This window comes from Lynx canadensis, chromosome C1 (genome assembly GCF_007474595.2).
Source record: "Lynx canadensis isolate LIC74 chromosome C1, mLynCan4.pri.v2, whole genome shotgun sequence".
Lineage (NCBI taxonomy): Eukaryota > Metazoa > Chordata > Mammalia > Carnivora > Felidae > Lynx > Lynx canadensis.
In genome coordinates, this window is record NC_044310.1 from 57459636 (window position 1) to 57485763 (window position 26128).

The 26128-nt window shown below is 34.4% G+C and overlaps 1 protein-coding gene across 1 annotated transcript in view; it reads left to right on the forward strand.

Moving 5' to 3' along the window:
* The window catches only part of LOC116737732 (leucine-rich repeat-containing protein 7-like), a 139369-nt gene extending 113586 nt beyond the window's left edge, over positions 1 to 25783 (forward strand). The window contains exons 4-7 of the mRNA XM_032594085.1: positions 9047 to 9125; positions 18342 to 18431; positions 24216 to 24272; positions 25699 to 25783. Of these exons, the coding sequence (XP_032449976.1) occupies positions 9047 to 9125; positions 18342 to 18431; positions 24216 to 24272; positions 25699 to 25783 (311 nt within the window). The remainder of the gene's footprint in view (positions 1 to 9046; positions 9126 to 18341; positions 18432 to 24215; positions 24273 to 25698) is intronic.
* Positions 25784 to 26128: the final 345 nt, after the last annotated feature.

The window sequence follows — 26128 nt, forward strand, 5'->3', positions numbered from 1 at the left end:
GATTCTGAAGCAGGCTCCAGGCACTGAGCTGTCGGCACAGAGTCCGATGTAGGGCTTGAACTCACAAACTGTGAGATCATGACCTGAGCCGAAGTTGGATGCTTAACCGACTGAGCCACCCAGGAGCTCCTGTATCCCCAATATTTAGTACAGTTCTTAACAGAATAAGTATTCAAATATTTGTCTAATATATGAAATGACCCATTTCTCTCAGGGACCTTGTTATTATAGTTAACGAATCAAATATCAGAGAATATCAAATATACAATAAGATGGTAAATCAGTGAATCTTCAACTTATAAGCAAGTACCACGTCTTATTATTTTTTGAGTATCATTTCATTTCAGACATTATATAATCTAAAATGCTAGGTATTAAGAAGAGAGAGCTACATGTCCTAAAATAGCTAAATAAATTATCATGCAGATCATTGAATATAAATGTATTTTTATGGATGATATTTAGACTGAAGATTTAGATGAGAGAGTGGATGAGGACAGGTAAAAATTATAACACATTAAATAAATATATTCAGAAAGTAAGGTTTAAAAACAGTTTATATGTTATGTAAATGTCTTACACTCAGGTTTGCCTTTCATTTATGATCATAAGGATCAATGTTGCTCTTACTCTTGTTAGGCTCTATGTGTGAGAATGACAAAATTGTTTGCTACATTTAGACTCTAAACTTATCTATTGCAGGGGAAAAACATTTGCTTTCATACTTTATTGCCAACTTAAAACCTACTTACAGCCTAACCCAAGATTTTAAAAACACTTGAGTATTGATTTTTATTTTGACACCAATAATCTTTTTTTATAATTAAATAAATCTTAAAACTATATTACTTATAGGTTTAAGATCATTGTCAAGACTTAGATGTCTGCATTAGTTATAGATAAGATACTCCAAATAAAAGCAATTAACCAGATATATACTAAACTTAATGACTTTTCATTTTCTATCATGCTACACAGGAAAGATCCATATTTGATTGATTTCAGAATTCTCCCCTTTCCCTTCTTCTGCACCCCCTCTGGAAGAATGACTGAGATAGAAGCAGCAGGAAAAAGGACAAAATGAATAACCCACAAAGGGCATAAGTTCCTGAATAATTTTGAAAGTTGAGCAGGAACTTTTTGAACCCATTTTTTTAAAGGAAGGGAAAAACAAAACAAAACAAAACCCCACAATTAATCAGATAAAATAGTCAATCATATCTTTTCTACTTCAAGGTATTAATATTCTGTTAATGCAATTTTGATCATTCCATTACATTAAACATTTATTTCTGTTTTAAATTCAGAATGCAGAAATCTAATTTTTCATTTGATGATATTTCTATGAACATATTCAAAATAGGTTTTGTGATATAGTTACTGAAGTGAACATATGGCATTTCAGCCTAGGTTTGAATCTATTCTAAACGTAATGAGCTTGAATCTCCAGGGATTCCCAAAAGTGAACTCTTCATGGCCTTAGAAGAGAGTTCCTTATGGGCCTGTGTTAGAAAGTTCATGTGTTATCTCAGCTGAAAAACAGGGAGTAGAACTTGAATTGTAATGGCCTACAAATGTTTGAGCCCACTTCCTATAGTAATCACAAATTAATATGATTGAAGTATATGTGTTGTTGAAGTACAGGATATGTATCCCTCTACTTCAGGATGAATACATTTGAAAATCGAAACAAAGTTCATGATAGAAAATGTGTGTGTGTGTGTGTGTGTGTGTGTGTGTGTGTGTAGGTGTATCTATCTATCTATCTATCTATCTACCATATATCTATGTAAAACAAATATCACCTTTCTTATAAATTGAAAACACTGTGTTTCAGAGGACCATACAGATCAGTTTCAAAGACTGGTTGATGAAGATGTGGATTCTATAATCAAATCAAATGTAATTTTAATAAGAAATAACATAATGAAGTAAAAAGGAATAAAAGATATAGTGTTAAAAAATTGAATTAAATCCTACCTTATACATTCTCATCTGTAAACACCCATTAGAATTTAAATAAGTCACCGAATCTTTGTGAATGTATGGTTTGTCATCCATAAAATGCAAATAATATTGGTTAATATATCTTCCCATAAGACTATTAAGATAAATTATTTTACACAGTGGTATAGAGAAGAGTAAGTTACCTTAATTCTTATTAATATATGAATTATATCTAGTGCCATACTAATTTCTTTACCTTCCTACTATCTAATACTCAGATCAACTCTTTGAATTAGACAAAAAATGAATAAGTGATACTCAAATATTATATAAAATAATATCTAGTTAAGTGACAGCACTGAGATATGACAGCACAGTTACGATTCCAACCTGTACTTTTAACTCTTTGATAAACGACCTCTTCATGTTTAGGTTGAACTATAAGTTAAAGTTATGCTCTAGAACTTAAACTCTAGAACTTAAACTTAAACTTAAACTTAAATATATATACCATATATTAGTATATATGGTAAAGTTCCCCCTGGAAACCTTTGAACATTTATCTCAGATACTATATTGATTAGCTATAGGGATCCTTCAGCACACTAATTCCTATTTATTTGCTGTGTTCTCTTAGGTGGATAAATTTTACAAATGTGTTACCTCAAGCCAGCCCATTTTGATATTTGGTTCCTTTGTTGACTGACATAGCCTTCTTCCATTTACTGTTGACCCTTGAACAATACAGGGGTTGGGCACCAATTCCTACACAGTTGAAAATCGACATAAAACTTTTTACTCTCCCAAAACTGAACTATTAATAGCATAGTATTGACCAGAAGCCTTATCAATTACACACAGCCAATCAACACATACAAATGTATTAAATACTATATTCTTACAATCACATAAACTAGAGAAAAGAAAATGTTAAGAAATTCATAGAGAAGAGAGACTGCATTTACAGTACTGCATGTATTTATCAAAAAAGAATCCATGTTTAAGTGGACCCATGTAGTTCAAACACATGTTGGTCTGGGGTCAACTGTATTTCCCTTTTTTTTAATAATTTATTTTTTTAGTTAGCAAAAGGTGAAACAATGATTTCAGGAGTAGATTCCTTAATGCCCCTTACCCATTTAGCCCATCCCCCCTCCCACAACCTCTCCAAGTAACCCTTTGTTCGTTCTCTGTATTTAAGAGTCTGTTATATTTTGTCCCCCTACCTGTTTTTATATGACTTTTGCTTCCCTTCCCTTTTGCTCACCTGTTTTGTATCTTAAAGTCCTCATATGAGTGAAGTCATATGATGTTCGTCTTTCTCTGACTAATTTTGCTTAGCATCATACCCTCCAGTTCCATCCACATAGTTGCAAATGGCAAGGTTTCATTCTTTTTGATTGTTGAGTAATACTCCATTGTATATATATATGCCACATCTTTTTTATCCATTCATCCAAATATTTGTTATCTTTCCACATTTTTTCTTGTGGTTGATTTCAAGTTACAAAGTGTTATGGTCTGAAAATATGTATGGTATGATCTTGATCTTTTTGTACTTGTTGAGGGCTGATTTGTGTCCCAGTATGTGATCTATTATTGAGAATATTCCATGTGCACTGGAGAAGAATGTATATTCCACTGCTTTAGGATGAAATGTTCTGCATATATCTGTTAAGTCCATCAGGTTCAGTGTGTCATTCAAAGCCGTTGTTTCCTTCTTGATTTTGTGTTAGATGATCTGTCTATTGCTATAAGTGAAGTGTTGAAGTCCCTTAGTATTATGGTATCATTACCAATGAGTTCCTTTATGTTTGTGATTCATTGATTTATATATTTGGATGTTCCACATTTGGAGCATAAATGTTTACAATTGTTAGATCTTTTTGGTGGATAGTCCCCTTAATTATTATATAATGTCCTTCTTCATCTCTTGTTATGGTCTTTATTTTAAAGTATACATTATCTGATGTAAGTATGGCTACTCTGGCTTTCTTTTGGTGACTGTTAGCATGATGGTTCTCCATCCCCTTACTTTCAATCTGAAGGTGTCTTTAGGTCTAAAGTGGGTTTGTTGTAAACATCATTTAAATGGATCTTGTTTTCTTACCCATTCTGTTACCCTCTGTCTTTTTAATTGGAGCATTTAGCCTATTGATGTTTAGAATGAATACTGAAAGATATGAATTTATTGCCATTATGTTGCCCATAGAGTTGGAGTTTCTGTTGGTGTTCTCTGATCATTTCTAGTCTTTGTTGTTTTTGGTCTTTTTTTTCCCCATCTTTTCTCCCCTCAGAGAGTCCTGCTTAAAATTTCTTGCAGGGCTGGCTTAGTGGTCACAAACTCCTTTAATTTTTGTTTGTCTGGGAAACTTTTTATCTCTCTGTCTATTTTAAATGACAGTGTGCTGGATAAAGAATTCTTGGCTGCATATTTTTCTGATTCAGCACATTGAATATATCCTGCCACTCCTTTCTGGCCTGCCAAGTTTCTGTGGACAGGTCTGCGGCAAACCTGATCTGTCTTCCCTTGTGGGTTAAGGACTTTTTTCCCTTGCTGCTTTCTTGATTCTTTCCTTGCCTGAATATTTTGTGAATTTGACTATGGTATGCCTTGTTGATGGTGAGTTTTTGTTGAATCTAATGGGAGTCTTCTGTACTTCCTGGATTTTCATGTCTGTATCTTTCCCAAGGTTAGGAAAGTTTTCCACTATGATTTGATCACATAATCCTTCTACCCCTTTTTCTCTCTCTTCATCTTCTGGGCCCCCTATGATTCTGATGTTGTTCCTTAATGAGTCACTGATTTCTCTAATTTTTATTTTTTTATTTTTTTTTTTTAATTTTTTTTTTTCCATGTTTATTTATTTTTGGGACAGAGAGAGACAGAGCATGAACGGGGGAGGGGCAGAGTGAGAGGGAGACACAGAATCGGAAACAGGCTCCAGGCTCCGAGCCATCAGCCCGGAGCCTGACGCGGGGCTCGAACTCACGGACCGCGAGATCGTGACCTGGCTGAAGTCGGACGCTTAACCGACTGCGCCACCCAGGCGCCCCAAGATTTCTCTAATTTTTAAATCATGCTCTTTTGCCTTAGTCTGTCTCTTTTTTTCTGCTTCATTGTTCTCTATAAGTTTGTCCTCTATACCATTGATTCACTGCTCTGCCTCATCCATCCTTGCTGCTGTGGCATCTATTTGAGATTGCAGCTCAGTTATAACATTTTTTATTTCATCCTGACTAGTTTTTATCTCCATAGAAAGTGATTCTAATCTGTTTGCAACTGTAGCTAATATACTTACTATCATGATTCTAAATTCTGGTTCAGACATCTTGCTTGTGTCTGTGTTGATTAAGTCCCTGACTGACATTTCTTCCTGTTTTTGTTTTGGGGGGGGTGGTGAATTCCTTCGTTTCATCATTTTTGGAAGAAAAGGAATTAACATGGTAAAAAAAATTAAAAATTAAAACTTAAAAACAACACAAAAAAATCAAATAAAGAATGCTAGATCCTAGGTTGTCCTGGTCTGGTTGTTGAAAGGAGCTTGATAGATTAGAGAAAAAAGGGAAAGATAAGAAAGGGGGGAAAAAAGGAAAAAAGAGGAAAATGTTTGAAAATTTGAAAAAGTTAATACAATGAAATAGAATAAAATAAAGTGATGGAAGTAAAAAAAAATAGAATTTTAGAAATTTACAAAAAAGTAAGAAATATAGTAGAAAAAATTAACGAAGAATATTTGTAATAGAATTGGAGAATAAAAATAATTTTTTTCTCTTTCTGTATTTAAGAATAAGAGCAGGAAAAAAAAAACCTGAATAGATGGACCAGAAAATAGATTGAAGTGCAGTTGAAATTACATCCTTTTCCCCTAGAAGTCAAACTATGAAGCACTTTATAGTCCATAAACTAAGCAGGTGGAGAGACTTGTGTTGTTCCTGAAGAGGCTGGTTGGCCCTGTGTGCGGGGCTTAGTGTAAAGGCTCCATTCTCCACTAGATGGTGCTCCTTAGCTTACTGGGGTGGTTTGTTCCGTGCCTCTAGGTGTGCATGTTCATGTGCAGGAGGGGTGAAAATGGTATCACCCAGCTACCCTGTCTATAGTATTGGAACTCTGTGCTGTCCTGACCAGCAGTCGTGCACCTCTCCTTTGTCTCCAGAGTCTGTCCACTCCCCACTTTTACACTGCCTGTGACCAAGCCATCAGGTTGCCAGGTGACACCTCCCTCCTGAGTTTTATCTCAGATGTGGCTGTGTTTCCCAACCCCTCATTCTGAGGGACTGCGGCTTTGACCTGTTCTGACCCCCTGGGGGAGGGTTTCACTGAGCAGTGGCCAGGTGCCCACCTGCCCCCAGGAACAATTGTGGGACAATGCTGCTGCCTATACCCAGAGACCGTGGATGAGTGCCAGCCTGCCCCAGAAAAAGTTTATGCAATTGTGTAGCAGTAGCCTTTGAAGGATTATGGTAAATCACAACACACATCTGGCACCAGGATTCCTATTTAATTAACATCCTTGATCTAGCACCAGTGAATGTGGTTGTTCTCCAGTGTCTATTGGGACCTTTGAGTGTCGGGTGGCCGCACAGCCTCTACCAAATTGCCCTCCCAACAGATGAACTACCTCTTTCTATGTGGCCATTGGACCCCTTGGACCTCACTCTCTTCTCCTGGGGATTTGCTCTTACCACCATAGCTTCATCAGGTATTGAGTTGTGGAGTTTCAGACTCCACTCTCCCCCTGTTTGGAGTCTTCATGGAACTTAAACCCTCTCCTTTCTTCTTTCTCCCTTTTTTTCTTTCAGTTCCTCATGTACTCTTTCTTTTCTGTCCAGCTGCTTTTGGGCAAGGGGGATGCTTTCCATACTCTCTCCCCACCCTGTGTCCATCCTCTCTCTGCAAGCAAAAACAGCTCCTTGCCCTCTGCAGCTTTCTCCCTCAGTTCACCTCTCCGTGCCACATACCTGCTGAGTTCTGTGATTCTGGTTGTGCAGATTGTTGTGTTAAGCCTCAAATCAGTTTTCTAGGTGGGCAGGATGGTTTAGTGTTGATCTGGCTGTATTTCAGGGATGAGAGACTCAAAAAAATTTTCCATGCTGTTCCATCATCTTGGCCCTTCCTCTGTATTTCTAATCATTATAGGTAACATTTATGCAGCACCTTGTGCCAATTGCTTTGCTACTTTATCTCTCTATCCTCACCACAACTGTCTTTGAAACCATTCATATAATCAGCATTTTTCATAGTAGACATTGAACATTTAAATGGGTTACCCAACCAGTAAGTGATGAAGTTGGGATTCCATCTTAATCCAATAGACTCAGCTCTGATCAAGTTTAAGTTTGAACTACAAACAACATAATATGTTTTTAAACAAATAATTTAGTAGTATTTTCACCACAAAAGGGAATTACATTTTCAGTAGAAGATAAAGAGATACAATCTTTTCTTTAAAATTATTTTTTAATTTGATTCTGCTTCTATGTCTTGGTTTACACATAATTAAGAAGGCAGGCACGTGTGGAGATAAGGCATCAGGTATACCAGTATGCAATGAGCCCCAACTGGTTGCTGAACAAAAAAGCTAAAGTCATAAAGGAAGCTTTACCCACCTGTTGGTTGCAGATATCCAAAGGAAATATAAATACCATAGAGGAAATATTGAGGACATCTCAAGGATTGACATATTGACTTCTTTGCCATTTTATTCAGGTCTAGTTAAGGAGGGTGGCTCTAGATGTTATGGCCTTTCCAAAAAAGAGAATTGGCTTTTCTCATTCAATTTGTATGTAACAGAGCTCCTACACTTCCTTGGGTTCTTAACTAAGCAGCAAAAATACTTCAGCAGTAACTTTAGGACAGCATAGTTTCTGATGAACTTTCACATAGGGAGAAAAAGCATGAGAAATGTCTCCATACCCTCTTTTGTACCCTTATTTTGCAGTGGATAAATGACCTGTCTTGGTTTGACTGTCCTCCTGCTGCTTCACTGGGCTTCAAGGTTCTGTGGACATGGTGGTGTAGGTCAATGGAATCTTGGAAGGTGGTGGTTTTCTTTCTTGACTGTACATCATTAAAAAGTTCAACAAAATCCTGCCACAAAATGTTCCTTATCCTCTTGTCAAATATGAAATACTGAGCAGGTCTAGTACTTTATAGGAATATTACCCCCTTAATAATTTCAAAAATTTAGAGCTGGTAGTACTGTAGACATATAGGAATAGCTTCATATTGCTGCCCTCTCTTCTATCTCTTGTATAACCTACTATATTTGATTCATTTGTATCAACTGAAATATCCTCCACATCTTTTATTTCTTTGACCCTCACATTTATGGATTAAGTTTGTGGTTTACTGAGTTTCAGTTTTGTAGAAAGACCTGTTTTTCTGTTACATAGCCCACAGCACAACTTTGACAGCAGATGAGCAGTTCTCTAAGAGTGATAGGTGATGAGCCAGGCTGGCTGCCTCAGAGACTGGAGAGAGGACCCGATGAAGAGTTGTTCACCTTTTCACCCTTTCAGGCAGATGTAGAACTACATTCTGTGCAGCCAACAAGAAGAATTGCATAAAATTTATTAGAGACCCACATTAGTTTGGGCATATCTATTGGTTTTGTGATATATCCCTATGTATCCTTCACATGTTCAATCTTCCAATCTTATAAAAGAAGCCAAGGTTTTCCTTTCTGTTTTCTTATATCTGCTGATATCCCCTTACTACAGTAGTAGCACTTAATAATCAAATACCTAGTTATTTTTATTGCTTTAAATTAGTGAAAACCCAAGATCTATCTTATGCTGAGCATACAATTGTCTTCAATTTATAACCAATTTCCAAGTATTATTGTGCTAAAATATTATTTAACATTTAAATTTTATTTTTTAAAATATGTATATATTATAGGACACTAACATATTATTACATTGTTATACTTATTTAAATGATTATCCTAATGGTATATTTGTACTGTATCTGTACTATATATTAACTCATAATTTTAGTTAATTATTCTTAATATTAGAACTATAGTTTGAAGAATTTTTGCTGGGACATTTTCATGTTCCTTTTTATTTATTTATTTATTTGTTTACATTTTAGGTGTACAAGAATTTCCAGAAAACATTAAATGTTGTAAGTGTTTAACAATTATTGAAGCCAGTGTCAATCCCATTTCTAAGTGAGTATGAATGATTACATTTTATTTATATTAATGTTTCCATTGGATAATAATGTACCCATATAAAGGAAATTCACATAACAAATGAGTTTTAAATCATGCATTTAAAATTCAATTTAACAGAATGATGGGGGAAAATAATGAAATCAGAATAGTTTAACAAAAGATGATTAAAAGCTTTGCTGAATAATGATGAAGGCCTAATCGGCACATGATGGCATTACTATGAAGCAGACTATGTCATCATTTTCCTGTGCCTTTCAGGCAACATTCCATGAAAGAGCACTGAAACTAAGGAAACAGTTATTAGTTATGATCATGATGGAAAATTAACACTAAGGATGTGATGAAAGTTCACGAGAGTGCAAGAGGTTAATAAATTGATAGGTGCATGAAAATAGTTGATCATGTAGTTCAGACTGGAAAATGAATTAAGTATGACCAGATAAGGAGAGTATTTGTGTACAAGGAAGAGCAAAAAGACAATTCTATGAGGATAACAAAATGAAAGACTTGGATGGTAAAGATGCTGTGATCAGAAATGGGATATTTGTGGGAATGCCTGGGTGGTTCAGTCAGTTAAGCATCAGACTCCTGATTTCAGCTCAGGTCATGATCTGTTGAGTTCATGGGATAGAGCCCCATGTTGAGCTCTGTGCTGACATTGCAGAGACTGCTTGGGATTCTCTTTCTCTCAACCTCTCTCTTGTCCCTTCCCCACTCGCACTCTCTGTCTCTCTCAAAATAAATAAATAAATAAACATAAGAGAAAAAGAAAATCATCTAAAAAAAAGAAATGGGTATTTGTGGCTTATGATCTGTTAGTAGAGAAATGCCATGGGAAGATGAGAGCCAGCATGTGTCAATGTTGGCAAATTAATGTTATGTCATAGGGATACAGTGTACTGTGCAATCAAATAGGTCAAGAAACCATGGAATGAATGGATTTGATAAATCATGAATCTGAATGTTAAAGTCACTTAACAATTGAAGTAGAAAGAAAACGTGGAAAGACAGTAGTAGCAATATTTGGGAGAGATTAAAACAATTCAATGGTATGGGACACAGATAAGTAGTCTCAGAGTAAGACTGACCTTATAATTATACAAAAACTGATAATAGAATTTGAAAAAAAAATCCTGAGTCTTCTGTCTGTATGGAGTTGGGGAGACTCGGAAAAACTGAAGCCCACTAGAAAAGCATTTAATGAGTGGAGTGTTTTTTAGAAGACCAAAGGAAGTTTATCAAAGGGAGTGTGAAGGGAGATTTTTTATCAATACAGTTAAGAAGAGGTAGTAATGAGGATGGTTTCTTTATGGATCATGAAAAGAGTCTGTAGATAAGACTAGGAACAGAATATAAAAGAAGGAGATAGAAGTTTAGATGGAGATCTTTACAGTGAATGGTTTGTAAAATAATTTAAGGCCTTTAGTAGAAAGTATGGAACATCAAGAAGTAAGATATGTTTGAAAAATAACAACTTTTCTACCTTAAAAAGAGTATGGAAGTAAAAAAACAACTGTGAAAAGTGTTTTCCAAAACTTTTAAACCAGAATGCAATTTTCTCAACAAAGAATAGGCATTAGTAACTTTTCACACCAAGACTGCAACCAAGTCCTTGACTTGAGTTATAATCCAGGGCAGATGATGAATTGTTTTGACTTCTATTTCTTTAATTCTAATAGCTCATCTTATTTAGGAATCATGATAACGTCTTTGGGAGTAGAAATCCGATGATAATTTATATCTTTAAGAAGCTTAAAGACTGTGGTTTGACTATGTCTCTGAATTCCTTCCATATGTTTAACTTTTCAAAAGATGAATGAGTATGTCCTACTTCATCAAAAAATGCCTAACACTAAAAGCATTAAGTAATTTGGGAATTAATAAAAAATTACTCAATACAAAAATCAATTTAAGTAGTATACTAATTGTAAAGGATTTTTAAGATATATTTTACATACGGCATGTATAGCTCAGTGAATTTATTGTACAGTTCCCAGCCATGTTGACCTTCTCCATAAGCAGTCCATAACATAGGAGCTTGCTTCTTTAAGGCCAGCAGCTGAGTAGTTAATTTTCTAGCAAGACAGTATTATAATATAGTTATGAGAGTGACATCTCATCATATATGCCATATTCCATTGATTAGAAGCAGGTCACAATTCTTATCACACTCTAAGGAAGATCATACAAAAGCATGAACATCAGGAAGTGAGGGTCATGGAGGCTACCTTGGAATCTGTCCACCACATCTTTGATATCTGGTTTGCTGAGACTTTTTATTATCAGTGGATATCGAATTTTGTCAAAGCTCTTTTTTTTTTTCAAACATGTTGACATGATGATGTTTTTTCTTCTTCAGTCTAATGATATAGTGAATTACATTGAATGTTTTTTGAATGATGATCCAAATTTGCATCCCAGGAATAAACCTTAATTGATTAGGAAGTATTACTTTTTTATAAATTAATGGCTCTGATTTGCTAATATTTTGTAGAGGATTTTCCCATCTATATTCATGAAGCATATTAGTCTGAAATTTTTTTCTTGTAATTTCTTTGCCTGGCTTTGGTAACAGGGTAAAAACTGGCCTCATAAAAATAGTTTGGAATCATTCTCTACTATTTTCTATAAGAGTTTGTACAGAATTAGAATTATTTCCTCCTCATATATTGGTAGAATTTGCCAGTACAGCCATCTGAGCCTGGACTTCTCTTAATGGAAGTTTTTTAATTACAAATTTAAATACCATAATAACTATTGAAATTACCTGTTTTTTTTTTTTTTTTGAGTGATCTTTGATAGTTTGTGATTTTCAGGAATTGTACATTCATATAAGTTTTCAAATTTATTGGCATCTTAATTTTTATAATGTTCTTTTATCAGCCCTTAAATATCTACAGGTTCTCTAGTGGTGCTCTCTCTTCCATTCTTGTAATCCATAAGTTGTGTCTTTCTTTTTTTTTGCTTGATCGGTCTGACCAGAGATTTGTCAATTTTGTTGCTCTTTTCAAAACACCATATTTGGGTTTCATTGGTTTTTCCCTCTTGCTTTTCTGTTCATTTTCTTTGACTCAAGATTTCTATGAAGCAGTAAGTCATAAAGACCCTAGAATATAAAAGTTACAGTTTTCAGTATTATTATCTTAGTTTTAGTTTTAGTTTTAGATGTGAACTTTATAGTATAGTCTGAATGCCTTAACCAAGTCATTGGTGAAAATTACCACGAAAAAATTGAAAACAAAAACTACTTAATGAGAAAAGCATGGACCAACATTTATTGAGAGTCTATCATGTCTCATACTTTTAGATACATTATTTCATTTTCATCTTTTCAGTAACCTTATGAAATAGGTAAACATTATCTGTATACTCTTTTACAGATAGAAACACATTAAGATAGTATTTAGATGCTTGGGATTCTTTTGCTGTATTTCACCAATTCTGAAGAAACATTTGATTTTGGTTTAAATTAAAAGCTACATTTTGAAAATTTTGACACATTTTAATGCATAACATTAAGGACATTGCTAATAAATTATGGTACATCTACTGGATGGATACAAAGATTATATATAGGGTAACCATATGTCTCTGTTTGCTCAAATCATCCTAGTTTATACCACTTGATGTGACATGATTAATAACAGCTCATTTTTAATTCTCAAAAATGTCCTAGTTTGAAAGATAGATTATGTAGTGATTCTGATTATATAGCAAAATTGAAAGATAATTACAAAGTAAAGGGAGAAATCATGATCCTATTTTTCAGTGATGTTAAAACATTTAATTGGAAAATAGATTAGAAATACCTAAAATGGGGCCACCTGGGTGGCTCAGTCAGTTAAGCATCTGACTTTGGCTTGGGCCATGATCTCGTGGTTTGTGAGTTTGAGTCCTGCGTTGGGCTCTTTGCTGATAGCTCAGAGCCTGAAGTCTGCTTCTGATTCTCCCTCTCTCCCCCTCTTCCATCTCAAAAACAAGTAAACACTAAAAAATAATAAAAAATTTAAAAAATAAATACCTAAAATAGTAATTATGGCTGTTAAGAAAGTGGATTTATGTGCATTTTTTTCTTTTCCCTTTATATTCCAAATTATACTGTAAAATAGTTATATTAATTTTATAATTTTACAATGTATAAAACAAAATATTTAAATGTAAAGTATCTTTTCAGTTAGAGAAGATTTTACATTGACTTCTTAATCACAGTTTATAAAACCTGTAATGTAATTTGATTGAGCTATTCTATCAGGGGTCAAATAGGTTTTCATTTAACTTCTAAAGTAAATGTAATTAGAAAAAAGTATTGGAAGAAGGAGGTTGGTGGCCAATCTTAATTTGCCTATTCTAACAATAAAGATAGCATTAATAAAAGTATTTAAATTAGTACTGTAGTTAATATTGAAAGATCAGAATAAAAGTAATACCAAGGACAAGTAATATAATTGATCTCATTTAGTGAGTTCTTACTATGGGGCAGATAATCATTTAATCACTAGAGCAACTCTGGAAGTGGATAGTAGCATCATCATTTTACAAATAAGGAAATTGAATCTTACAAAGATTTACAAGGTCACAGAGGTAACAACTAAAAGAACTGTGATTCAAACCTAGGTCTTTTGACATCAATGCCCATGTGCTCAACCACTAAATTATATGGGTGTTTGCTGTAGTAAACTTTCTTTTTTGTAGTTTGAATATGTCACTTTTAATTTAAGTGATTAATAAAACGAATGTGCTTCTTTACTAAAGAATTATTTGCCAATATATATGAAACATTTCTTTGTTTTTTTAATTTTTTATTAAAAATTTTTTTGAATATTTATTCATTTTTTTACGTTGATTTATTTTTGAGACAGAGAGAGACAGAGCATGAATGGGGGAGGGTCAGAGAGAGAGGGAGACACAGAATCCGAAACAGGCTCCAGGCTCTGAACTGTCAGCACAGAGCCCGATGCGGGGCTCAAACTCACGGACTGCGAGATCATGACCTGAGCCGAAGTCGGAAGCCCAACCGACTGAGCCACCCAGGCGCCCCTAACATTTATTCATTTTTGAGAGACAGAGTGTGAGTGAGAGAGGGGCAGAGAGAGAGGGAGACACAGAATCTGAAGCAGGCTGCAGGCTCTGAGCTGTCAGCACAGAGCCCTACGTGGGACTTAAACTCACAGAGCGTGAGATCATGACTTGAGCTGAAGTCACATGCTTAACTGACTGAGCCACCCAGGTGCCCCAGACATTCTTCTTTGAATTCATTGTATCAGTCAAAAGTGGAAAATCATCAGTTACTTTTAGATAGTAAAAGCATTTCATTATTGTGAGCTCCCTTAGTGTAAAATGTTAGATTTAATTGAAGCACTTGGATAAAAGTTCTATCAGTTTGGATTAAGGATAAAGACAATCCATGATTGTCATCTTTATCATTGTACATTCCTCTGTAAATGGTAATATTGATAACTGAGGCCATTGTCTCTATTAGAAGCTACAAAATTGTACCATAAAATTAAAAATCAATAGAATTAAATGTCTTCTTTAGCATAGCTACTGACTTTATATATTTTCCAAATAATAGGTTTTCAAACTGAAATGCTAGATTTACTCAGGAAAATTTTAAAATTCATTGTCCCCAACGAATTTATTCCAGGAATAGAAAGTGCCCAACACTTGTGCAAAGCAATTAGTACAAGCATTTATTATAAGCAGTTTGGTATAAAGCAATTGGTATGAATTTTGCTAAATCTATGAGTGTAATTCTTCAAAGAAAGTGAGGAAGAAGACATTAATTTTGAATCTAAGCACAGAGTAATTACTCAATAAATTCTTGTTGAAGTGAATTGAAATAAAAATACACATAGTATTGAATAAGACATACTGTATAAATATACACTTTAACTCTACATTCTTTAAAAAATAAAGGTTCAATATGAAATGGCACCACATGTTTGTTTATAACCAGCCTGAAAATAAGCTATCTTACTTTGTATTCTGTTTTTTGATGTAACTTATTTTTAGCAGTCCAATCTTACAATTCGAATCTGCACAATGTGGTCGATTCTTAAATCCTTAAAGAAGTGTTCTATATAGGAAACCAAATTTTCCTGCAGCATAAAAAAAAAAAAAACCTTTGCCAGAGAAGCAGCAATAAAGAAATACATTTTTGATCAAAGAATAGTATAATGTAATACCATTTAGGGCACATACATATGCAGAATAGTACTCTAAGGGAAGCTGGATGGTTCAAACTGTCCCTATAACTAGAAATTTAGCATTTTAAAGCCTTTTTATGTGTTAGTAACTAGAATGTTAAAGTAAATTATTAGATCAAAGGTTTTAACGTTCTTGTCACTTTACATGTATTAATCTTCATTTTTAAAAATTCATAAATGATACCTTCTTTCCAATAAGTATAGGAGCCATAAGAACGTTAAAGTAAAATAGTAATTAAATGTGTATTGAAATCTATTGAACATCTGTACCATTATCATAAAAACTACCATACTATCAGGATATGAGCTAATGTATTACAACAAAAGATAACTTAGGGAAAAACAGTGATCTCCCTGAGATACCTTTTAATCCTATAGGATAGGGCTCAAACCTTTGAGTTAAGCATTTAGTACCTTCTAAATCCTGTCCCCTACTGACATTCTCAAATCTTCACTCCTAATATCTTGTACATAAAGTATTTTCTCTAGAACTCATCTTCCCTTTGCCACTCCTCTAAGGTGAATTCTCACTTCTATTTATAAAACCCTTACTCTTCCTCTGCCTTCTTTGTCTTTCTTTCCTATTTTCATGAATCCTACCTCTCTTTAAGGGAAAATTTATGGAAACAAACTCTATGTAGTCATATAAAAACAGTCCAACTTCAAAATACAAACTGGCAGGCACTTGGATGGCTCAGTTGTTAATAAGCATCTGACTTCAACTCAGCAGCTCAAGACCCACTTTAGGTGAGCATGAGCCCCACTTCAGGTGAGTTTCAGGCCCACTTTGGATGAACATGAGCTCCACTTTGGGTAAAACTTGAGCCCCACTTTGGTAAGCCCCCTTCTCTCTCTCTCTCTCTCTCTCTCTCTCTCTCTCTCTCTCTCCCCCCATCTCTCAGTCTGTCTCTCTGTCCCTTACTCACTTGTACCCTCTCTCTCTCAAAAAACAAAAACAAAAACAAAACTGGAGCAAGATATTTACAGTAAAAACAATCAATATAAAAATAGTCCCCTAACTGTGTGAATAATTCCTACAAAGTAATGTAAAAATATTAATTGTGTTTAGTTTGGACTCCCCAGAAACAGGTGTTTAGAAAAGAATTCACACAGTATATTTAGGAACTGGTCTCAAGAAATACTTGTTGAGGGTATGTTATTAAACTATTTACTAGTATGGACAACTGGACCTTAATCTCTCTGGGGGGGCTCTGGGAAACAGCATAAAACATATCACAGAGTTGTGAAACATAATGGGTGAAGGAGCTGAGTCTTACTAGTCATTAGTTGAGGGCTGCTCCTGTGGCACATTAATCCCTTATGATGAGGGATATAACTTACGTAATCACCAGGACATATGTTAAAAAATATTTACATAAACAATATTTATAATATAATAACTAGAAACATCTTTAATGTTCATTAAAAAGGGAATAATAAATAAATTGTGGGGTAGGCATACAGTGGAATAGTATATGATGGTGATCAGTCATTATTGACATCAAAATGGGTGAATTTCATACTAATGCTGACTTTTAAAAGTTTCAGGAAAATATTCCTGAAACTGATTTGATTCCTGATTTGATTTATATAATGTTTAAAAACATGCAAAAACCACACTTTTTTTTTAGGGTTTAAGAAGGTATAGTAAAACTAGAAAGCAGATTGATAAGAATCATTCAGGAATTTGAGGGGTGAATAGGAAGATGAGGTAGTTGGGGATGGGCACTCAGGGGTTTCTTAAAGGCACAGGTTCTATTTATTAAATGATGTTGTGGATGCATAAGTATTGTTCTGGATACATAACTTTTCATAACAAAAGACTGGCCAGAGGAAGAGAAACCATGGAATGAAACCCAGAGTATCCCAGAAAGAGGAGGAGGGGAAATAGGAAAAGGGTGTATTAGAAGCCAAGAAAGAGAGAACAATCAATGACAACTGTTGCTAGGCAGTGCTAGATACAAAATGAAATGAAGTTAATGGGCTTGAGACTTAGAGGTCATTGGAGGCTTTGGCAAGTGCAGTTGCAGAAATAGAGTTGGGGTAGATGCCAGAAAACCATGGCTTGTGGAGTAGTAACAAGCAGTGAGTATAGGCAGGTCTTTAAATAATTTGTCAGTAAATGCAAGGAGGGAGATAGGCTGTAATTTGAGGGGAAGGCAAATGTGAACACTATTGAGAAGTATTTTATTAAAGAGCATAGTCTTATCTAGACCATTGATGAAGTCACTAAAGATCTTTAAATAGAAATTTAATCATAGAAAAAAATTAAATCATCTGCTAAGAAAAAGTCTCCAGGAAAATCCTTGAATTAAGTCTTTCTGGTGAAAAATATTTAAATATTGCAAATGATTATTTCATCCAAATGGTAAATTTTCACAAAGGATATATCTTCAACCTTTTTAATGCTTCTTAAAGCTTTTAGGATTCTGTATATTTATAGTTTCAATCTTCTTGGTCATTTTTGTTAAGAATTAATTGCACAAATTTAAGTTACAATTCACATACATTATCAGTTAGGGGGACAGAATGCTTCTTCTGTCCTTTTGGCCAACTTTGGTCACCATTGCGATAAGGTAGACACACATGTTAATGATTTAGTGAAAGAGTAAGGAGATACCCTTGCCTGATTATAAATGTGAATATTCTGTTAAGAAAGAATATTAAATTTAAAATTGCAAAACATGGCATACAACTTGAAATTTCTATAAAAAATATCTCACTGGTGTGCATGAGGTTAGGGCAACAGGAAGAGACGATATAATGGTGACATAAATCTCAGCATAGGAGGGCAGCGTAGAGGTGGGTGAATGCCATTTATTTTAATAACAAGCAAAATTTTCAAGCTGTAACAACATGCTCAATAAATTCTTCCATTACTATGATACCAAAGGAGAGTTGAAAAATGTATTACGCATCTATTTTCTCTCCTTAGAGATATATATTTTTGTTCTGTTTCTATGGCAACATCCATGCAGTGACTAAACCTTTAACTCCTTTCTAGACTCCCTGATGGCTTCACGCAGCTTCTAAATCTGACCCAGCTCTACCTGAATGACGCCTTTCTTGAATTTCTTCCAGCCAATTTTGGAAGGTAAGAATAAGAAATTTAAATTATGAAATTTTATTTCACCATAGGTAAGTGAGTATGTTACCAGCACCAGTAGGTGAGGCTTCAAAAGTGACAATTGTGATTAAACATAGTACTCATTATTATTCATTAAGTGAGACAAAGTTAGTAATGAAATATTTTGTACAAAATTAAGTAAAATTAAGTTTCTACATATCATTAAAAATCAAATAAATTCTGGGGAAATTAAAGAGTTAAATATAAAAAAATACAATGAGAGCTTATCTGGCAAAAAACACACATGAATATTTAGGGCTCTTGGACTGAGAAATACCTCTACAGTTTAGAAACAAAGGAAAAAATAATAAATGGATAGATAGGTTTGACTACATAAATACATTTAAAATAAAATAATATCAGAAAGTATTTTAAAATTAAGGTAAAACAATAAACTGAGAAAACATTGTGCTATATATGGAAAGCAAATTATATCATTAACATATAAAGAATTTTACAAATGCGTATGAAGACAAAGAGCTCATTAGGGGGAAAAAATGGGTAATTGACAGAATGAGCCATTTATAATTAAATGTACAAATTGCCAGTGAACACATGGAGTGTTTATCCTCACAAACAATAAAAATAATACAAATTAAAATGAGAATAAAGAGCTTTGTATTCTGTTATATAAAAACTGTTTATAGAGTTTAAGGAAAAAGATCAGTTCACATACCGCTGATAGAATTGCAGAATGTTATGACCTTCATGCACTGTGTTATGACCAGTGTGTTTTATTTATTTTTTTATTTTTATTTATGTATTTATTAATTTATTTTTTAATATATGAAATTTATTGTCAAGTTTGTTTCCATACAACACCCAGTGCTCATCCCAAAAGGTGCCCTCCTCAATACCCATCACCCACCCTCCCCTCCTTCCCACCCCCCATCAACCCTCAGTTTGTTCTCAGTTTTTAAGAGTCTCTTATGCTTTGGCTCTCTCCCACTCTAACCTCTTTGTTTTTTCCTTCCCCTCCCCCATGGGTTTCTGTTAAGTTTCTCAGGATCCACATAAGAGTGAAAACATATGATATCTGTCTTTCTCTGTATGGCTTATTTCACTTAGCATCACACTCTCCAGTTCCATCCACGTTGCTACAAAGGGCCATATATCATTCTTTCTCATTGCCATGTAGTACTCCATTGTGTATATAAACCATTCATCAGTTTATCCATTCATCAGTTGATGGACATTTAGGCTTTTTCCACAATTTGTCTATTGTTGAGAGTGCTGCTATAAACATTGGGGTACAAGTGCCCCTATGCATCAGTACTCCTGTATCCCTTGGGTAAATTCCTAGCAGTGCTACTGCTGGGTCATAGGGTAGGTCTGTTTTTAATTTTTTGAGGAACCTCCACACTGTTTTCCAGAGTGGCTGCACCAGTTTGCATTCCCACCAACAGTGCAAGAGGGTTCCCGTTTCTCCACATCCTCTCCAGCATCTATAGTCTCCTGATTTGTTCATTTTGGCCACTCTGACTGGCATGAGGTGATATCTGAGTGTGGTTTTGATTTGTATTTCCCTAATGAGGAGCGACGTTGAGCATCTTTTCATGTGCCTGTTGGCCATCCAGATGTCTTCTTTAGAGAAGTGTCTATTCATGTTTTCTGCCCATTTCTTCACTGGATTATTTGTTTCTCAGGTGTGGAGTTTGGTGAGCTCTTTATAGATTTTGGATACTAGCTCTTTGTCCGATGTCATTTGCAAATATCTTTTCCCATTCTGTTGGTTGCCTTTTTGTTTTGCTGATTGTTTCCTTTGCTGTGCAGAAGCTTTTTATCTTCATAAGGTCCCAGTAATTCATTTTTGCTTTTAATTCCCTTGCCTTTGGGGATGTGTCAAGTAAGAAATTGCTACAGCTGAGGTCAGAGAGGTCTTTTCCTGCTTTCTCCTCTAGGGTTTTGATGGTTTCCTGTCTCACATTCAGGTCCTTTATCCATTTTGAGTTTATTTTTGTGAATGGTGTAAGAAAATGGTCTAGTTTCAATCTTCTGCATGTTGCTGTCCAGTTCTCCCAGCACCATTTGTTAAAGAGACTGTCTTTTTTCCATTGGATATTCTTTCCTGCTTTGTCAAAGATTAGTTGGCCATACTTTTGTGGGTCTAGTTCTGGGGTTTCTATTCTATTCCATTGGTCTATGTGTCTGTTTTTGTGCCAATACCATGCTGTCTTGATGATGACAGCTTTGTAGTAGAGGCTAAAGTCTGGGATTGTGATGCCTCCTGCTTTGGTCTTCTTCTTCAAAATTCCTTTGGCTATTCGGGGCCTTTTGTGGTTCCATATGAATTTTAGGATTGCTTGTTCTAGTTTCGAGAAGAATGCTGGTGCAATTTTGATTGGGATTGCATTGAATGTGTAGATAGCTTTGGGTAGTATTGACATTTTGACAATATTTATTCTTCCAACCCATGAGCACAGAATGTTTTTCCATTTCTTTATATCTTCTTCAATTTCCTTCATAAGCTTTCTATAGTTTTCAGCATACAGATCTTTTACCTCTTTGGTTAGATTTATTCCTAGGTGTTTTATGCTTCTTGGTGCAATTGTGAATGGGATCAGTTTCTTTATTTGTCTTCTGTTGCTTCATTATTAGTGTATAAGAATGCAACTGATTTCTGTACATTGATTTTGTATCCTGCAACTTTGCTGAATTCATGTATCAGTTCTAGCAGACTTTTGGTGGAGTCTATCAGATTTTCCATGTATAATATCATGTCATCTGCAAAAAGTGAAAGCTTGACTTCATCTTTGCCAATTTTGATGCCTTTGATTTCCTTTTGTTGTCTGATTGCTGATGCTAGCACTTCCAACACTATGTTAAACAACAGCGGTGAGAGTGGGCATCCCTGTCGTGTCCCTGATCTCAGGGGGAAAGCTCTCAGTTTTTCCCCATTGAGGATATTAGCTGTGGGCTTTTCATAAATGGCTTTTATGATGTTTAAGTATGTTCCTTCTATCCCGACTTTCTCGAGGGTTTTTATTAAGAAAGGATGATGAATTTCAGACCAGTGTGTTTTAAAAGATTTGAAAATATTTGCTACTACTGCCTTTGTAATTTATTTCTAGAAATGTATGACATCCACATCAGATACCACACTGAGAGTTATGGGCAAGGATATTTGTCATTATTTACAATATGAAAGAAGTGAAGGCACACATCTGTCTAGGAGATTAATTGAACGTATTATGACACATCTGTATGACAATACTATGTCAATTGATAATCTGGTTTAGGGAAATAGTTCTTTTAACTCCTATGATAAGTTATATTTAGGAGTATATTATAATAAAATATATAAACTATATTTAACCAATTTCAATATAAATTATGAGTGACCTAAAAGACTGGTTCCTTGGAAGTGAAATTATGGATAATTTTAATTTTCATATATTTCAATGTTTTCCAAGTGTTCAACAATGAACTATTTTTTTATATATAAAAGATGTATCTTAAAACTTAAGATATTTTTTATTTATTATCAACTGCATTTTTCTAAGTGATCACTTTTGAAATTATTCAAATAATAAATTGAGTATAACTCAACACCTATCTGTTGGTGTTAAGAACTCAGTAGAGAGGCACTTGGGTGGCTCAGTCAGTTAAGCCTCTGACTCTTGATTTCAGCTCAGGTCATGATCTCACAATTAGTGGGTTCGAGCCCCTTGTTAAATTCTGTGCTGACAGTGCAGAGCCTGCTTGGGATTCTCTGTCTTCCCCTCTCTCTGTCCCTCCCCCTGTCTGTGTGTGTGTGTGTGTGTGTGTGTGTGTGTCTTTCTCTCAAAAAGTAAATAAATAAACATTAAAAGAAAGAACTGTTGGGGTGACTCAGTGGCTCAGTCTGTTGAGCATCTGACTTCGGCTCAGGTCACGATCTCACAGTTTGGTGGGTTTGAGCCCTGCATTGAGCTCTTTGCTGATGGCTCAGAGCCTGGAGCCTGCTTTGGACTCTGTGTCTCCCTCTCTCTGCCCCTCCCGCACTCACACTCTGTCCCTCAAAAATGAATAAATGTTAAAAAAAAATTTTTAAAGAACTGTTATTTAAGTCCCTTAACATGTAATAGCCTCATTTTATATACAGAGAGCAAATCAACATTTCCCAAATTCCATTACTTTTGCGGATCATGATATCATACACCTATGAACACAATATAGTTGGACAGTTTTTAAAATTCACAGATCTTCAAAAGAGCATTTACCTACTTTTTAATGAATTGACATTTCAAAATTTGTCCATATAACTATCTCTGTCCTCTGGTACTGACTCCAGCACTATAATTACACTTTTTTTAATTTATCAAATCAGAGAATATTTATCATCCTAGACCATACTTTTATGTGTTAAATTTTTCTCAGTTCTCTTTAGTACTCTTAATGTGAAGGAAGAGATTTGGGCCAACAGAAAACATAATACCAAATCCAAAACCACTTAGAATTAGAATTTAATTTCGTGTAAATTGTCTGCCAAAATATGTTCTACTTTATTATTGTAATCTAAACAGTTGTTTAACCCTCAGCTGGATAGCGTAACAAAAGAATTACTAAATTTGGAGCGCCTGGGTGGCTCCATTGGTTAAGCGTCCTACTCTTAATTTCAGTTCAGGTCATGATCTCATGGTTAGTGAGTTCGAGCCCCACATCAAGCTCTGTGCTGACAGTGCAAAGCCTGCTTGGGATTCTCTCTCTCCCTCTCTTTCTCTGCCCCTCCCCTGCCCTCTCTCTCTTTCAAAATAGATAAATAAAACTAAAAAAAAAAAAAAAAAGAATTACAAAATTTCCTTCCAAAGCCTGAGATTTGGTGCCCCTAAAAGGCAAAAGAAGTCACAAAATATCTTCACACTAGTACAAATATTAAGAAGATTTGAGAGATATAAATGTTTAAGAAATCTTACTAGTGATATACCCGTGCTCTGAATAACTGAATCACTTTTTTTCATATAGTGATGAGGAGTTTTAAAATTAAAATTAAATTAGAATTTGATAGGAGTCAAAACCCAAAGAAAAGAGGAAGAGACCTAGATGAATATCTAAAAGCCCAGTAAATGTAAGAGACATAGCTCAAATAGTGAAATATTCCCAAAACACCAAGAATTCAGAGAATCCAATTAATATTTGTTGTAAAGTAGCTTCAACTAAGTACATTTGAAAGCTCAGTTATAGACATTTTAACAATAGTGTGTCTCACACTATAGATCTTAGCAAGTAGGTAAGTATGAAATGTAGGATTCATAGATGAGGAAACTTAAGTTAGGAAGGGTTGATTAATGTACCCAATGTCACAGTGATAGAACATGAAAGAGTCTGGATTTCATCCAGATTTAACCACAAAACTCAAACTTTTAACCACTATACTATGCTATTTGCTATACAAGTTCATTTATAGTCTCTTGAGGGACAGTATTACCATGTTCCAGTGAATACAGCACCTGGTATTAAGTAGATATTTAGTAATCTGTGACATACAATTAAATAACAGTGAATATATTTTTATAAAACATGAAGTTTAGATTACTTGGATCCAGTGGTATCTTTGAATAATCTTTATTTTTAGTAAAATGATATTTGTCATTGTCCAATGTTGATACAACTCTACTTATAACCGATTTGTATAATTCTTTAAAATCTGTAACCATGATGTGTAATGTCCAGACATAGTTGTTTGGATAATACAGTGATACTTGACTCTATCAGAGGAATAGGATTTTATAGAGAAATATTAAGAAGCAATTTTTTTATTCACTTCTCCAGACTTGTCAAATTGCGAATCTTGGAGTTAAGAGAAAATCATTTGAAAACTCTACCAAAGTAAGTGACTGTGTCTTTTCTAAATTTTGAATTGTGGTTTTTCAGTAATAGGAAAAAAATGACTATTTTTATTTTGGCTATGCATAGCCATTTTGATTGAGTTTAGTTTTCTAGCTTCTTCTGAGAGCCTAAAACAGTACAGTAAACTATAAAACATTCACATTAAGAATGTATACTGCTTTATAAAACTGTGTGATTGCAAGTCAATGTGGGAAGAGCCATCTAAGGTTCTTCTCATAGCTGAACACACACACTAGGAAGTTACTTCGTTGCAATTTATGAAACTGACATTTTTATAGCTCAAAACAATCAAAATGTTCAACCTATTCATTTGCTTAATTCTTCAAGTTAATTTATGGGTGGTGATAGTTTTCAGTTTTTAAATCAAGAATATGCAAAAATATTTCATAAAAATGATTAAAATTTTTCTAAAGATCCTAAAATGGTTTGGCAGAAATTTTATACATTCTTTCAAAAACTTTCTTTCTACTAGTCTATTTAAAATTTGGTTTATATAAAAGCATAGGATATCTTTATGCAAGAACTAATCCCTTAAATTTTACACAGCATTTAGTTTAATAAAATGCTTCTTTTGTCCTGCCTTGCCATATTTATGTCTAATAATAGAATTTTGTATTTACAGAAAAAAATATTTTTGAAAGTCAAACATTATTTAAAATGGGTAATTTTTTGCACAAATAAATCAATATGGCTTGCATATGTTGCTATTAAATTATAGAAAGTGCTGTTGTTGGGGTGCCGGAGTGGCTCAGTCAGTTAAGCATCCGACTTCAGCTCAGGTCATGATCTCATGGCTTGTGGGTTCCAGCCCTGCATCAGGCTCTGCGCTGACAGCTCAGAACCTGGAGCCTGTTTCAGATTCTGTGTCTCCCTCTCTCTCTGCCCCTCCCCCATTCATGCTCTGTCATCTCTCTCCCCAAAATAAATAAACTTTTAAAAAAAATTAAAAAAAAAAAGAAAGTACTATGTTGCTATTATTACCCTCCTGGGGTCTTAGAGAAAAATATTGAATACAATTATTAGTTTTCCAACATATCAGTCAGACTTTGAGACCTTTCCTCTGCTGGACCAAAACTCAATTTTACTTTTTACTTTTTAAATTCTTTCCCTAAGCTAACTAGACTGAATTTCATTGATATTTTTTAACCAATATATCAATATAATACCTACAAGTACATTTTATATATGACACTATGTATGAAAATTCTGTCAATGCAATATAAAAAGTTTCAATAATGATATGATCCCATTTAAAAATATATATACATAGAAATAAAACATCTATTCATTCCTCCATATATGGAAGACAAGGAGAAAACATGAAAAGGAGGAAATGTCTCTATAGATGGACACCATATGCAATTTTGAGTAGCTTTTATCTAAGCTAATGTATTATTATACATAGGTCTAATGGAGGCACCATGTCCCCGGTTGGGGGCATAAACAAAGATGGGAATATGGGAATGTGGTTGGGAGTGTTACTTGTTTAGCAATAATCTGCTAATGCAAATTGCCAAAGTTTCCATCCCTAATGTCTCCATCCCTAATGCTATAAATGTCTACATTTAAAATAGAGTGGAAATATGGCTCAGTGGAAACCAAACCGTAGTGAAAGAGCAGTTATCCCATTTGTGTAAATGTATACATTTAGGTCAAGGAGAAAATATTAAGTATGTGGATGAAAATCCTTTTTCCAGAAAATCCTTTCTGCTTGCAAATAATGGTGTTGATGTGAAATATAACATAAATCTGACACAGATTGTCAGGGTTTTAAGTATATATTTTTAAATAGACATTTTAAATACAAATTAACATCTGATGTAGCTCTGTTAACT